Consider the following 15,255-nt stretch of genomic DNA (forward strand, 5'->3'; position numbering starts at 1 on the left):
AATCCAAAAACTAAAAGTAAAAAGTTAAAGGGATAAGATCAAATATTACATTACTTGAAGTATGTAGGTTTTTAAAAAGCCAAAAGCACTCTTTAATTTGCTAAAATATATTGGTATCCTAAATGGAAACACATTGTAATCCTGGGAGTGTGTAAACCCTTCTTTGATTCACAACCAGCTTAAGAATGTAATTAAAACCTTTCAGATGATGTGAGGAGGGAAAGAAAAAAAGGACATTTTGTGTGGAAGAGTCCCTCCTCACGTTGACTTGTCTGCTTCCTGCTTTAAAGATTTTCTTTCACCAGTCTTTATCAATTTGCATTGGGATCATGATATTCTCTTAAAAGATTGTCTGGTTTCATTTTGATTTTATTTGTGAATAAAAAATGAACACAATTTCTTCAAATTTGGAAGAATTTCAAAGCCATGAAGAGTTAATGGAGTTTTCAAAATCCAGTGTATCAGACTTTTCTTAAAATAATAGTTAACTTGTCTTTAAATCACAGATTATAATTTTTTTGATTTGTTACTTTTACAGAAAAAGACACCATGGATGTATGGTGCAATGGTAAAAAAATGGAGACAGCAGTAAGTTGACCTTTTGATTACTCTCACCATGTGCATGAGTGACCATTCAAACGTTGCTGTGTTTCCTAATTATGGAGATTTTATCATTAACGAAGGCCCTCTTGGTTAAAAACAAAAAAGAGATGAAGTAATCCTGATTCCAAAATCTGAAGACCTTTCCTGGGCAGTGCCTGGGGCAGTGAGAGTTTGGAAACAACTTATGTTGTGACTGGCACCAGCCTCCTACTCTACCTTTCCTCTCCTGGACCAGCCTCTATCTTCAAAAGAGTTCCCACATTTTAAAAATTCCTTCCCAAAGGTTGCATCCTCTTGTGTTTATCCAGGTTAAAGTGGTGCTTTATACCACTTTCTCTCAAACTTGCAAGCATAGAATCAGCTGGGATCTCGTTAAAATGCGTATTCTGACATGTCCTCTGGTGATGCCGGAGCTGCATCCATGGGTCACCCTCTGAATAGGAAGGCTTTACACCATCCACTCAAAGCAGGTAGTACTTTTCTAAAAGCAAAGCTTGTGGAAAAGAATGTCAGATGGCACAAAGGCAGGTAGGTACGGGCACTGTCACTAACCCCAGAAGACAAGTGGAATTTGTAGACTAGCAGTGCCAAGAGGCTACCCCACTCATTATAGCCGAGCAGAATGAAATCCCCATCCAAACCCCAGGGTGTTGGGCTTTTGCTGCTTGCACTTTTATGGCTGTGGTGGAATGAATATAGGAGTGAATTTCAAGTGAGAAGGAAAAAATAGTGGAAATAATAATAGCACAGGGAGGAAGTGAAGCAGAGGAGCCGGTCCTGGACAGCAAGGAGTGTGGGACTAGGAGCTGGAGTCACTGGGTGGATATTCCCATGTGTTCTGGGGTCAGCTGGCAAGCAGGGGGTGTACCATCCCTGGTGCCCCTTTTCATGCTGGCTTCAAACATGAACACCAGGGCTAGAAATCATGAGACGCTCTCTTCCCCGGGCACAGGTTAGCTAGTTGCACATTATATTTGCTGCCATTATCTCCCTTATCTGTTGTAGGTCTGGGATGAATTTATTCAGCAGACTGGCTAGAACCTGTTGGGTCTTATAACCATCTGCTTCTAAGGAAGTGCCCAAGCCAGAAATCAAAAGTTACAAAGATTAATGCTTTTCCGTTTCTTAATCCTAGTATTAATTCTTAAAGGGAAATGTAACCAGGGCTCACTCAAAATTGATCCTCAGAACTCGAGCCACACTCCGGGTTAAATCTACCCGTTGAGACTTTTATGCAGAGAGGCTTGGTGAGCTCTTCAGTGTTTTATGGCCCCTTTTGGGCCAGCTTTAGTTATCATTAACATGGATTGGGTACCTACTGTGTGCCCGACGCCACACCTGGTGGTCCTTCCTGTTCTTTCTTTCCTTCCCTGCAGTTCTCTAGATGGAGAGTCAACAGTTTGGGATCACATTCTTTCCCACCCTCCAGAAATTCTCCAGTGCAAATGTAAAGAGAGTGTTGTTTTAAATGTGGTTGTAAATAAGTTAGAAGTTGAAAATAATGTCCATCCACAATGTTCCTTAGTAATTGACAAGAAACCACAAGGGTTTGGACAATAACTCTGTCTCACCCAGTTGCCTCCTCATTGTAACTACAGCCTAGTTTGCAGGGCAGTTTGGGCAGCTGCATATCCGGGCAGCCGTCCCAGCGCTATGCACACCTGCTCTTGCTGCCTGTGAGTTACAGCTTATTTTCTCCATTTCCTTTTCATCTCAAAGCATCATGACCAAGATTATGTATCTGTCAAACTGCCAAGAAGCTACTTACAAAGATTGTATTATTCAGTTTTACTCTGCTGTCTAAATTGATTTTTATAGAAGTATGACCCAACGGATTTTTTCAAAGTTCAGTGTGAAAAGGGGTAAAAATACACAAGACTCCAGGACCAGCACCCCCAGTCCTTGTGGTGGTCAGTACACCTCTGTGTTGGCCAGATTCTTCCCAGAGCTAAGAAAAAGCTTCCCTCTCTGATGCCTGCTGTGCTTTCTTTGCTTAGATAATGTTAGCTATGGGGCCTTGCTCTGTGTGCTTTGGCTGCCAGGAAGCTCATAGCCAAGTTGTAAGTCTGATGGTGCTTCCTGGCATAATTCATTTTTATCCTCTAAGTATCCTGTTCTTCCTTCCTTCTCTGTACTACTTGGCCCCTATCTTTTTATTCTAGATCAGTGCTGTTCAATAGAAATATGAGCCACAGTTATGAGCTTCATATATAACTTTTCTAGTAGCCACATTTCAAAAGTTTTACGGTGAAGTTCATCTTAAAAATTTGATTTAAATCAATATATCAAAAATATTATCATTTAACATGTAATAAATATAAAAAGTTTCTAGTGAGTTATTTTACACTGTTTCATACTAAGTCTTCCAAATCCAGTGTATATTTTACCTGTAACAGCCTATCTCATTTCAGACTCACGTCATTTCATGCTCAATTGGCACATGTGGCCAGTGGCTACTGTATTGGACAGAGCAAGTTTAGACTCAGTAGTGTTTGGTTTTATGTTAGTTTTATGTTACGTATTTATTGTAAGCCACCTTATACACTGGGGAATCAGATTTTCAGAGTGGTTAAGAATACTCAATCCCTTATTGACTGGGGCCTTCAGCAAGTTATTTAACCATTCTGTGCCTCAATTTCCTCACATATAAAATGTGGCTAATAATTGTACTCCAGTCAGGTTATTGTGAGGATGCAATAAAATAATGCACGTAAATGATTCTTTGTATAGAATAAATCACTAATAAATGTTTGCTATCAGGTTTATCACGTTTACTTCTGAAAGGAGTCTATATTGTCTACATAGTATATGTTATAGACACATGCTGTGAGATACACCTTTTTTTTCCCCTCTGAAACTTAAGATTCTTAAAGATCGTAGGAGGTACAAATAAGAAAATTTCAATTCATAACAGAGACATAAAAGCGTCTAAATAAAAGCTGCTAAGTTTAATTTTACAAAGCTTAACATTGAATTAATATGTACTTCATTATACCTCCCTTTTTGGGTGATGTTAAAACTCTAGACAAGGATAAATGTTTCTGGAACATTAACCCCTCCTTCTTTTGTTTGCCCAGGGTGAGTTTGTGGATGACGGAACTGAAACTCACTTCAGTGTTGGGAACCATGACTGTTACATAAAAGCTGTCAGCAGTGGGAAGCGGAAAGAAGGGATTATTCATACTCTCATTGTGGACAATAGGGAAATCCCGGAGATTCTTGAATGACTTCATGTTAATGAATTTTAATCTTAAGAAGTAAAGATCAGGACTTTTAAATTACTGTGGTAATCAAATATGTTCAGTATGTACTTTTCAGTACATGTAGTCAATGTTTTTATCTTTTTAGTTACTTGAAACTGGAATGTTGCAAGGGTCAGGAAAAAAAATTATGTATCATAAATATTGCAACTTATTTTGTAAATAATGTAAAATATTTTAACATCAAATGGAAAATAAGATATGGACCAAAAATCACTAATGTTTTACAAGAGCAACTTTTACTATAATAAATACTATAAAATAAAATTGGTGCTGCTTGTGTTTCTTAAAGTAGATGTCTTTGTATATTTTTAACCTGTGCAGATAGACTGTCTAGTTTAAAGCAGTTGGTATACAGTATTATTAATTTGACTGGAGAAAATGAGAGACATTTTCTATCTGGAAAGTTAATATTAAGGAAATGTCAAATAGTGTCACATAAGAATTTCATTAAAAATAGGTTTCCGAAGTTGTAATTGTTTTTGTCCTCAGCATGATGAGGAAGGACAAAACTAAAAAAAAAAGAGGAAGAAACAAGCTTCTTTACACCAGACAGCATCAGTTGCATCGTCAGGCAGTGTTTAAAAAGTCAGAGTTGCACACCCGTGTGGAGGTAGCACCAGTGTTAGTGCTTTGTGACTGAAGTGGGCCCACCCAGACAAACTCACAGAGATGCCACCTCAGTACAGGAAGTTGTCCAGATTGTCAGTACTCATCTCTGAAGGTCTTTCAAGGCAGGACATTGTTTAATGGTAGAGCCTTTTATTGGGGTATTTCATGTCCATTATACATAGAATTCTCCATCTTCTAGACTTGCTCTGTCCACTGTGGTAGCCATTAGGCCTGTAGCTATTTAAGTTAAATTAACTAAAATGAAATACAATTAAAAATTCAATTCCTCTATCACACTAGCCACATTTCAGGTCCTCAGTAGTCACGTGAGGCTAGCGGCTACTACACTGGCCAGTACAGATGCAGAACATCTCCATCATCACACCAACTTCGATTGGACAGCACTGGCCTAGAGACACTGTCTGAAGCTTAGTGAGCTGTTCTGTATTGGCAGAGGCAGGATTCAAACCCAGGTTTTTCTGACACTAAAACCCATGCGCTTTACTACTATCTCCCTGCCGCTCGCGTATCTCTAAGAGATTTGGGGCAGAATGGAGGCACAACCATACTCTAACATCAGGAACGAGGAACTGAGGGGCAGGAGAGCAGTAAGGGAAGGTGGCTCAGACAAGCCTGGCCCTGGTGGGCAACATGTGTGGTGGTAGAGTGAGCATATTAAAATTAGCCTTTGACTTGGCCTACCCTGACATTTGTTTTATTTGAAGTCTTACGACTGGCAGGTCAGCGTACCACATGTACAAAAATCATCCTTCTGCTCTCCCCACGCCAACCCCAGCTTTCCTTCACTGCCACTGGAAGACCAGGAGATGAACTAAGAGAAACTCTTCCGAGGCTTGTTAAACTCATTTCTGGGTTTGCTTTCAACTGTTGAGCTGTGCTAGTTTTCATTTCCCTTGAATAAAGGGCATCTTTTAATGGCCACGTTTTATCTGGTACAAAAAAATGTTTTGTGCCATGTCCAAAAGCAAAGCAATTATTTTTAGGCACTTCGGTTTGAGCTCTAGTTATTAGCGGTCAGAACTGTGCTTTGCAGTGTGTATCATGTACCTCAGCAAACACATGGGGATGCGGTTGGATTCAGTCCTGGAGACCAAATCTTGGGAATGTAGTTTGCCTTTGACTTGATGAACCCATGTTTTTTGTTTTGTTTTGCTAATTTAAAGCAGCTTGGGAGAATTCCCTGGCAGCCCAGTGGTTATGACTTGGCGCTTTCACTGCCGAGGTCCTGGGTTCAGTATCTGGCTGGGGAACTAAGATCCCACAAGCCTTGAGCAGTTCCACCAAAAAAAAAAAAAAGGCAGCTTGGTATACAGAGCTGGGCTTGAAGTTTGGCACCAAAGTTTAAGTTCTTGAGCCTCTGTTTCTCCATCCTAAAAAATAAGGCTGTTTTGTTGTTTAATGAGATATTTTAGATGCACACAAAATAGCAAATAATATAACAAATATTTGTATCCTGTAACTGGGTATACCTATCATACAGTTTATGAGTGAACATTAAAATACAACTGAAGGACTTCCTAGGTGGCGCAGTGGGTAAGAATCTGCCTGCCAATGCAGGGGACACGGGTTCGATCCCTGCCCCAGGAAGATACCACATGCTGCGGAGCAACTAAGCCCGTGCGCCACAACTATTGAGCCTGCGCTCTAGAGCCCATGAGCCACAACTATTGAGCCCATGTGCCGCAACTACTGAAGCCCACGCGCCTGGAGCCCGTGCTCTGCAACAAGAGAGGCCATCTCAATGAGAAGCCCGTGCACCACAAGAAGAGTAGCTCCCACTTGCCGCAACTAGAGAAAGCCCGTGTGCAGCAACGAAGACCCAACACAGCCAATAAAATAAATAATTTATAAAAAAATAAAATACAACTGAAGAGCCACATGCCCTTGCTATTGCCACGCCCCTCCCTCGCTGGAGTAATCACTATCATGAATCTGATGTTTACCATTTCCGGGCAAATCTGTACTAACTGTGTAGGTATAGCTCCCTAAAAAATACAGTATTACTTAAAACTTTAAATGTTATATTCTAGGGATCCTTCCTGGAACTTGCTTGTTTCCCATTCCATATTGACTTTGAGATTGATCTAGGTTGGTACATGTAACTCCAGTTCCTTTTAACTCTTCCATTCAACCATATGAATGTAGCCATCCACTTGCCTCAGTAGGTATCAGATGATCATTATACCATCAAAGCACTAATGAACAGCTCTGTGTGTGTCCCTTGAGAATATGCTCCAGTTTCTCTTGGGCTTTGCTATTTAAAGTGTGTCCCTGGACCAGCAGCAGCGACATCATCTAGGAGCTTGTTAGATATTAAGAATCATGGGTCTTTCCAGCCTACGGAATCAGAATCTGGGTTTTAACAAGACCCCATGGTGATTTTTATGCACATCAAGGACTGAGAAGCACTGCTCTAGGTATGCTAATAAGTAGAACTGCTGAATGAAAGAGTAATGCAAATCTTACTAGAGTTGCCTAATTGCTCTCAAAGGTGGTTGTACCATTATAAACTTTGACCAAGAGTTCTTTACCTCAAATTTTCAAAACTTGACAGTCAGGATTTCAGAGTCTTGCCAATCCAATTGATTTTTAAAAATGGTATGTCATGGGAATTCCCTGGTGGTCCAGTGGTTAGGACTCAGAGCTTTCACTGCCAAGGGCAAGGTTCAATCCCTGGTTGGGAAACCAAGATCTCACAAGTTGTGGGGTGCAGCCTAAATAAATAAATAAAATGGTATCATTTTAATTTTCTCCAATTACTAGTTGAGAGTCTTACATGTTAATTGGCCATTCAGGCTTCCTTTTCCAAGAATTACCTTTTCACTTCTTTTGCCTATTTTTCTATTGAATTGTCTTCATTTTCTAATAGATATGTAATCCTTTGACTATAGTCTTTCTCTGATAGCAGTACAAAATGTGCAGTAGATCAGTAAGTCTCCCAGTCATCCCTTCCATTTCACACACTGTCTATATCCTCTAATGAGCTCTGACGGCAGGGAACCACATACTGCCGTATCCCCCAGGACCTAGCACACACCTCACAGATGAGGGGCAGTGAGATTTGTATTACTGCAGCTCAGAGGAGAGGTCTGGGATGGAGATATACACGTGAGCATCATTAGCATATAGGAGATTGAACACAACGGAAATGAGAAAGAGCACTAGGAAGGCTGTAGAGAGAAAAAAAAAGAAGGGAGCCCTAAGATTAAACACTGCAGAGCTACAGCATTTAGGCAAGGGAGATCACTAAGGAAATCCTGAAACTATCCAACAAAAGACAAACTATTTCATTATCAAGGAATTTAAAAGTTGTATAGCAAAAGATACCATAAGAAGAAACTTGTAATATTAAAGAGCTTTTAAAAATTGCTAAGTCAGGATAACTGTAAAAAGGATAAAGGATGTTAATAGCCTATTTACAGAAAAGGAAATCCAAATGGGCAACAAATATATTTTTTAAATGTTCAAATTAATTTATAATTAGCGGTATTATTTTAACAATGAAAACAGCAAATAATATTTAAAAGAACAATGACATTACTGAGATGTGGAAGAAAGGTTACCCCTTCACACTTTGGTGATGAAAATAAATAATTTAAGTTCTTAGGAAAGCAATCTGACATTTATTAAATTAAAAATTCCATTTTATAAAGCTCAAAAATAGGCAGAAATTAATATACAGTCTTACAAGTCCACATAGTGCTCACTTTAGGGGGTAGTTAGTAACTAGGAGCATGAGAGAAATTTCTAGGATGATAGCAATTTTCTATTTTTGATGTGGATGCTGTTTACAAAGATGTATTCACTTTGTGAAAATTAATGAAGCTATATACCAATATGATTTTTACTTTCTCTGTATGTTATGTTCTGTATGAATGCTTAAATTTCAATAAAGATTTTAAAGAGTACTTGTAATAAAGTATTTTAAAACACAACACAACACGACATCCTAGGTGGTGCAGTGGTTAAGAATCCGCCTGCCAATGCAGGGGACATGGGTTCGAGCCCTGCTCTGGGAAGATTCCACGTGCCATGGAGCAAATAACCCTGTGAGTCACAACTATTGAGCCCATGTGCCACAACTATTGAAGCCCACGCGCCTAGAGCCTGAGCTCCGCAACAAGAGGCCACTACAATGAGCCTGCACACCACAATGAAGAGTAGCCCCTGCTCACAGCAACTAGAGAAAGCCCGTGTGCAGCAATGAAGACCCAATGCAGCCAATAAATAAAATAATTTAAAAAAAACCCACAAAACACACCTCACATACCCTTCTCTTTGGGAATCTATCCAATAAATAGAAGCCATCTGTATCAGTATAAGGATATTTTTACAAGGATGTTTATTGCAGCATTGTGCAGTGAGGGGAAAAAACTAGAAATTGTGAATGCTCATCTACAGAGAAATAATTGAATAAACTATTATATACCATTAACTACAATTCAGCCATTCAGAAGAATGAACTGGAGAGATTTCCATAAAGTATTTTTGAGTAAAAATACTTAAAAAAAAACAAAGCAAGTTGCAGAAAAGTGGGCATGATATAGTCCAATTCTGTAAAAAAAAAAAAAAAAAGGAAGAAAGAAAAGAAAAATATACTTGTATAACGTATGTGTGTATATATATTTTTTCCGTATATAATTATACTAGCATGGACAGAAATATGAAAGGTTAGAAACAGGTGACATGAGCTACCTAATGGGGATGGAGAATGAGGTTGACAGCAGGGTGGGGGTAACCAAACACAACTCAAGAAAAAAAAGTAAGATTTCAACTTTAAAAAATGAAACATTTATGACCGCAATTATGCATTTATGTTAAAAAATTTTGTAAGAAATGCACAAAGGAAAAACAGATTGTATAGAAGAGAAAGTGTTAGTAAAACAGACTGAGAAGTATTTTTGAGACAGTGGAAAATCTTAACATGTAGAAGACAAATCCTAAGATGTAGAAAGTATTATAAAACAGGAATAGTTAACTATGTCAAATTGCTGCTGAGAAGGCGAGAAGCATAACTGAAAAGTGTCCTTTAGATTTGGCAAACATCAAGAATGCTGGTGACAAAATTAATAAAATTAGTCTCAATGAAATGAGGAAGAAGCTATATAAAAGTGGACAAAGAGTTAGTAGAGAAAGGAGTAAAGGTGGAAAAGGTAATTGCTGACAAATCTCTTGCTAACAACTGAAAAATTGGTCAAAATATAAAACATATCTTCTTGAAGGCACCAGAAAGCTAAAAATGCAGTGATGAATTTCTATGCCAAGATGGAGGAGGAAACAGAAACTAGAATACTAATCCAGGCATTTGGAACCATTTTATCTTGGGAATGTTTACTGATTCCGCAACAGGTGGCCAGGAATTCAATTGGCACTTTGGACAGCCTTGCAGGGCTAGGGAGATGAACTTGGGGTCCAGAAATGCCATTGTTGGGGGACTCTAGCAAAACTCGCACATTTTGGGATGGGACCCCAAAGACAATAACTTAAATAAGAATAAACAGAAGGTCGATCTGTTTTTTTTTTTTTTTAAGATTTATTTATTATTTATTTCTTTATTTTTGGCTGCACTGGGTCTTTGTTGCTGTCCACAGACTTTCTCTAGTTGTGGCGAATGGGGGCTACTCTTCATTGTGGTGCACAGGCTTCTCATTGCAGTGGCTTCTCTTGTTGCAGAGCACGGGCTCTAGGTGCATGAGCTTCTTCAGTAGTTGCAGCACACGGGCTCAGGAGTTGTGACACACGGGCTCAGTTGCTCCGTAGCATGTGGGATCTTCCTGGACCAGGGCTCGAACCCATATCCCCTGCATTGTCAGGTGGTCCCACTGCACCACCATGGAAGTCTCGATCTGTTCTTGAAAGAAGAGTTACTTTGGATGTGAGTATATAGTATAAATAAATAAATGAGCAAACAAAACAGGACAACATGAATGGACATCAACAGAAGTAACCAACAATAGAAAGAGACTCACAGGGTCTGCAGATTAAGAATTCATTAGATGTAAAGCTCAACATAATTATGTTTAAAATGTTCAGGGTAATACAAAGACAACTCTGAAAATTTCACAGAGAACAGAAAAGTAATAGAAATACACAGAAGAATTTCAAAAGAACCAAATAGAAACTGTAGAACTGAAAACCACAATAATGAAATGAATAACTAAAAATTCAGAGAAATAATAAACTGGGAAATAGGTGAAAGGAAAATAGGAGAAAAATACAAAGAGATTATAGAGAAGAGAGTAATTAAAATATAGACTACATAGTTAAAGGTCAAATATGTGTAAATGGAGTTCAAAAAGGACAGAGAATAATGCAAAAGCAGATTTGAAGAGAATTTTCCAAATGACGAAAGGAAGCAAGCTATAGACTCAAGAAGATCTCCATACACCAAGCAGGAAGAATAGAAAGAAAACCAGCCCTTAGCATATCATAGGAAAACTGCTAAAAACCAAAGACAAACATAAAATCCTAAAAAGTGGCTAGTGGGAAAAAAAATACACATTAAAATACTGTTAACTTTTTGAAAACAATGATATAAACAAGAGGACAATGGAAAAAAACCCTTCAAAGTGCTTAAATAAGTAACTTCCAACCTAAAATTCTATTCCAAGGCAAACAAAAGTTGAAGGAATTAAGAGTAGAACAACTTAAACAAATATGAAAGGGTATTCTTTGGTCTAAGAAACAAATGATCCCAGATGAAAGCTTGAAAATGCAGGGAAAAAGATAAAAAGCAATAATAATAGTAAAAATGTATATACAGTTGACCTTTGAACAACATGGGTTGGAACTTCATAGGTCCACTTATAATAAACTTTTCCCCCCCAAAATATGTACTAAATGATCCAGGGTTGACTGAATCCATTGATATGGAACCACATATAGGGAGGGGTGACTGTAAAGATATATTCAGATTTCTGACTGTGCAGGAGGTTGGCGCCCTCAACCCCCATGTTGTTCGCGGGTTAACTGTATATTTAATGACAGTAGCTGTATAAAACAATACGTTCTTATGAGATTTAACACTGATATATAATTAAAATCCAACAATGACATTATATAGGTTGGGAGAGAAGCAAACAGATTTAAAGAGTTCTAAGGTTCTTACATTGTCTGGGAAGATGATAAAAGTACCAATAAACATTAGAACCAGATAAGTCTAATATGCAAGTTGTCATCTAGTGTAACCAACAAAAGAATGGTAAGAGTGTAAGATTTCTAAATTAATGAGAAAAGTTACTTCAGCATTCCATTAAAGTTGGAAAGAAAATAACTGAAAAAAGAACACAAAGAAAGAAAATCTAGGAAAAATAAAACTACGTTGTAAGATGATTCACTTAACCCCAAATATATAGGCAATTACATTAAATGTAAATTGACTAAATGTTTCAATTCACAGGTAAAGATTGTCAGAGTGGATTAAAAAACAAAACTACCTGATATTTACAGGGGAATATTTTATAATATAAGGATTCCAAAAGGTTGCAAGAAAAGGACACACCATGCAAACACTAACCAAATGAAAGCTAATGTAACTCTCCTGATATCAGTTAAACAGACATTAAGGCAAAATGCATTATCAGAAACAGTTTAACACTTTAACTTTTTACATGGTTCAATTCAGCAGGGATATAAATCACCTCTAAATTTGGATGCACCTAACAATATTGCTTCAAACTGTCTAGAATAAAAATTTTAACTAGAATAGGCAAATCCAAAATCATAGTGGGGTATTTTAACTTATTTTCATATATGCTAGGCAAAAATTCAGTAAAAAATTCAGTAAAAAAATATAAATTTAAACAGAGCAGAATTGATCTAATGAACATATGTAAAACAGTTGAGCGGATAACTTTGAAATACGGATTTTTTCATGTGCACACTGACCATTTATAAAACTTGACAATATTGTGAGTCATAAAAAAAAGTCCCACAAATTTGAAAGAATTTAACTCATATAGATATGTTCTGCGAATGCCATCCAATCTAGAAATCAATAACAAAGCAATAAGAAAATCCATGTGAATTTGGAAATTAATAAACATACTTTTAAGTAACCAGGCCACAAAGAAACCAAAATGAAAATTAGAAAATATTTTCTATTGAATGGTGATGAAAAGACTTCATATCAAAACTTATGGGATGCAGATAAAGACTGTTATTATAAAAGCTAAAATTGGGATAGGGAATACTACATAAGAGATATTAACCATAAAGGAAAATGATAAATTTGACATTAAAATTAAGATCTTGTGTTATCAGAAGAAAGATAAGGCTTGCATACAAAATATATACAGAATTTCACATAACAAAAACCAGAAAGCAAAATTAAAAAACCCTTCCATAAAACAAAAAACCAAAATAACGGTAACCAAATTAATAAATGGATAAAGGACTTAGGCAGGCATCTGACAAAGAAGAAAATCCAAATGGCCAAAAACAAATATGAAAAAGCAATTTAATGTCATTACTAACCAGAGAAATGCAAATTAGCTCACTGTAAACACCAGAATGGCTATAATTTTTTAAATGTTGGTTAACTGGGTATTGGTGAGAGTGTGGAGCAACAAGAATTAAGTACCAGGGAAAAATAAATTGGTACAACCACTCATTTTATGATTACTTGGTAAAAAGTATAAGATATGCATAATTCTATGACCCATCAAATTTTAATCCTAAGTATATACATCCAAATAAGTATGTACATATGTCAAACAGGAGATAAATTATAATTACCACAGCAGCATCATTTGTAATAGTCTCAAACTAGAAACAACCTGTATGTGTCCCAACAGGATAAAGGCTATATAAATTACAGGGTCTCTGTAGCATGGAATACTATACAGCCATGATAAAGAATGAACTGGAGATACATGCAACTAAATAGCTGAATCTTAAAAACACAGTGGTGAGGGAAAGAATCCTGATGACTGCCATAAAAGAAGAGGTGATAATTACCTGGGCAGAGAGGGAGTCTTCGCCAGGAAGGGGAACTTGTAGGGTTTTGGAGGTGTTGTCAGCTTTCTTTCTTGACCTGTGTGATGGTTACCTGGATGTTTGCTCTATAATATGCTAATATTAGCTATATGCATTATTGTTTTATGCATTTTTCTGTATGTGCCTTTTTCTACAATAAAAAAAGGTAGAAGAGAAGAAGGTGAAGATCTGAAAGGCTAGACTTCTAAGTGTTAAACCTGGGCTTTGCTCAAAGTGGAAAGGAATCAGGAGATCCAAAAATCCATTAGTTACACATTTTTCATGTAGGAACAACCCAGAAAGTGATGTCAGACAGTTTTCCAATCACTGGAAAAAGGGACAAAACTGCGACCAATACTGAAAGAGGAAGAGGCTCCAGGATGATGAGTGGTGTTTAGATCCTGCCTGGGAAGAGATGCAGCATTCTGGTGTGGAGGAAGGGGAAGAGGCAGGTGGAAATAAGTAGTTGTTGATCCTGTTAAGGCCCATGGATCATGCTTTAAATATATTGTACCTTCCTGCCTAATATGCTCTTCCCATTGCCCCTTCACCTAGCTCCTACCTGTCCTTGAAGACTCAGCTCAGAGGCCCACTTCTCCAGGAAACTACAGCTTTATTTTATTATTTTATTAAATAAATTTATTTATTGCTGAACACGGGCTTTCTCTAGTTGTGGTGAGCAGGGGCTACTCTTCATTGTGGTGCGCGGGCTCCTCATTGCCATGGCTTCTCTTGTTGTGGAGCACAGGCTTTAGGCACGTGGGCTTCAGTAGTTGCGACACATGGCTCAATAGTTATGGCTCATGGGCTCTAAAGCACAGGCTCAATAGTTGTGGCACATGGACTTAGTTGCTCCACAGCATATGGGATCTTCCTGGAGCAGGGATCGAACCCGTGTCCCCTGCATTGGCAGGTGGATTCATAACCACTGAGCCACCTAGGAAGCCCTTATTTTATTTTTGAAACTACAGCTCTTGTCTGGGTCTTGACAAAAGCTGCTTGTCAGAGTCACATGGCACGGCACCTCTCTTCTCTACACAACGTGGATCAATCTTTCACCATCTGCAGGCAAGTGATCCCTGCATTACAGGGTGCCTGGCTAAGATCTGATGCTGACAGTCAGGGCTATGGCCTGGGCAAGGCAGAACTGAGAATGCGCTGGAAGACAAGGGACAGGCACAGAGCTCTGGAAGGGGTTTCCCTTCCCTGAGATTCCTCCTTTCAGTGGCCTTCAGGAGGGGGAAGCAGGGAAAGAAATAAGATTGTCTCTCATTTGGGACTCAGCACATGTTCCCATTCACAGTGTTAAACTAGCCTCTCCCACAGAAGTGAGTAGGGCAGTTATTACTAATCCCACTTTACAAATAGGAAGCTCAGACCCTGAGGGGAAAAAAAACCAACAACCTTACTCCAGGGTCAGAGAGGCAGAGCTGGACTGCAAATACCTGCCTCCGTAGCCCAGGGTCTGACTATAGACATGAAGAGAATACTCAGTAATTACTTGATTCAACAAAGTCATCCTTTGTCTTCCCAGACCTGGGTAGATACAGATGCTGTCCTCAAGCATGGAAACGTATAAAGCCTTCAAAATCTTGTTTTGGCAAAGAACCAAAAGACAGGGAGCCAAGGCACTGGGTAACCAGCCCCCAGGCAAGGCACTGTTCCTGCAGCCCAGACCCCTAACCCACCCTGGAGGCTGGCTATCCTCTGCCTTTCACCTCCATCTCTCTGGCTCAGGCAGAGTGCCTGAGAATCAGAGACGTGCAAGTCAGCAAGTGGGTAG

General features: G+C 38.5%; 1 protein-coding gene across 3 annotated transcripts in view; it reads left to right on the plus strand.

The window, feature by feature from the left end:
- FAIM (Fas apoptotic inhibitory molecule) overlaps window positions 1-4,131 on the plus strand; it is a 19,684-nt gene extending 15,553 nt beyond the window's left edge. For all 3 annotated transcript variants that reach the window (XM_057740342.1, XM_057740343.1, XM_057740341.1), the window contains exons 4-5: window positions 539-588; window positions 3,681-4,131. In XM_057740342.1, the coding sequence (XP_057596325.1) occupies window positions 539-588; window positions 3,681-3,830 (200 nt within the window). In that variant the 3' untranslated portion in view covers window positions 3,831-4,131. The remainder of the gene's footprint in view (window positions 1-538; window positions 589-3,680) is intronic.
- The last annotated feature ends 11,124 nt before the right edge of the window (window positions 4,132-15,255 follow it).

The sequence above is a fragment of the Hippopotamus amphibius genome, chromosome 6 (genome assembly GCF_030028045.1).
Source record: "Hippopotamus amphibius kiboko isolate mHipAmp2 chromosome 6, mHipAmp2.hap2, whole genome shotgun sequence".
Taxonomy (NCBI): Eukaryota; Metazoa; Chordata; class Mammalia; order Artiodactyla; family Hippopotamidae; genus Hippopotamus; species Hippopotamus amphibius.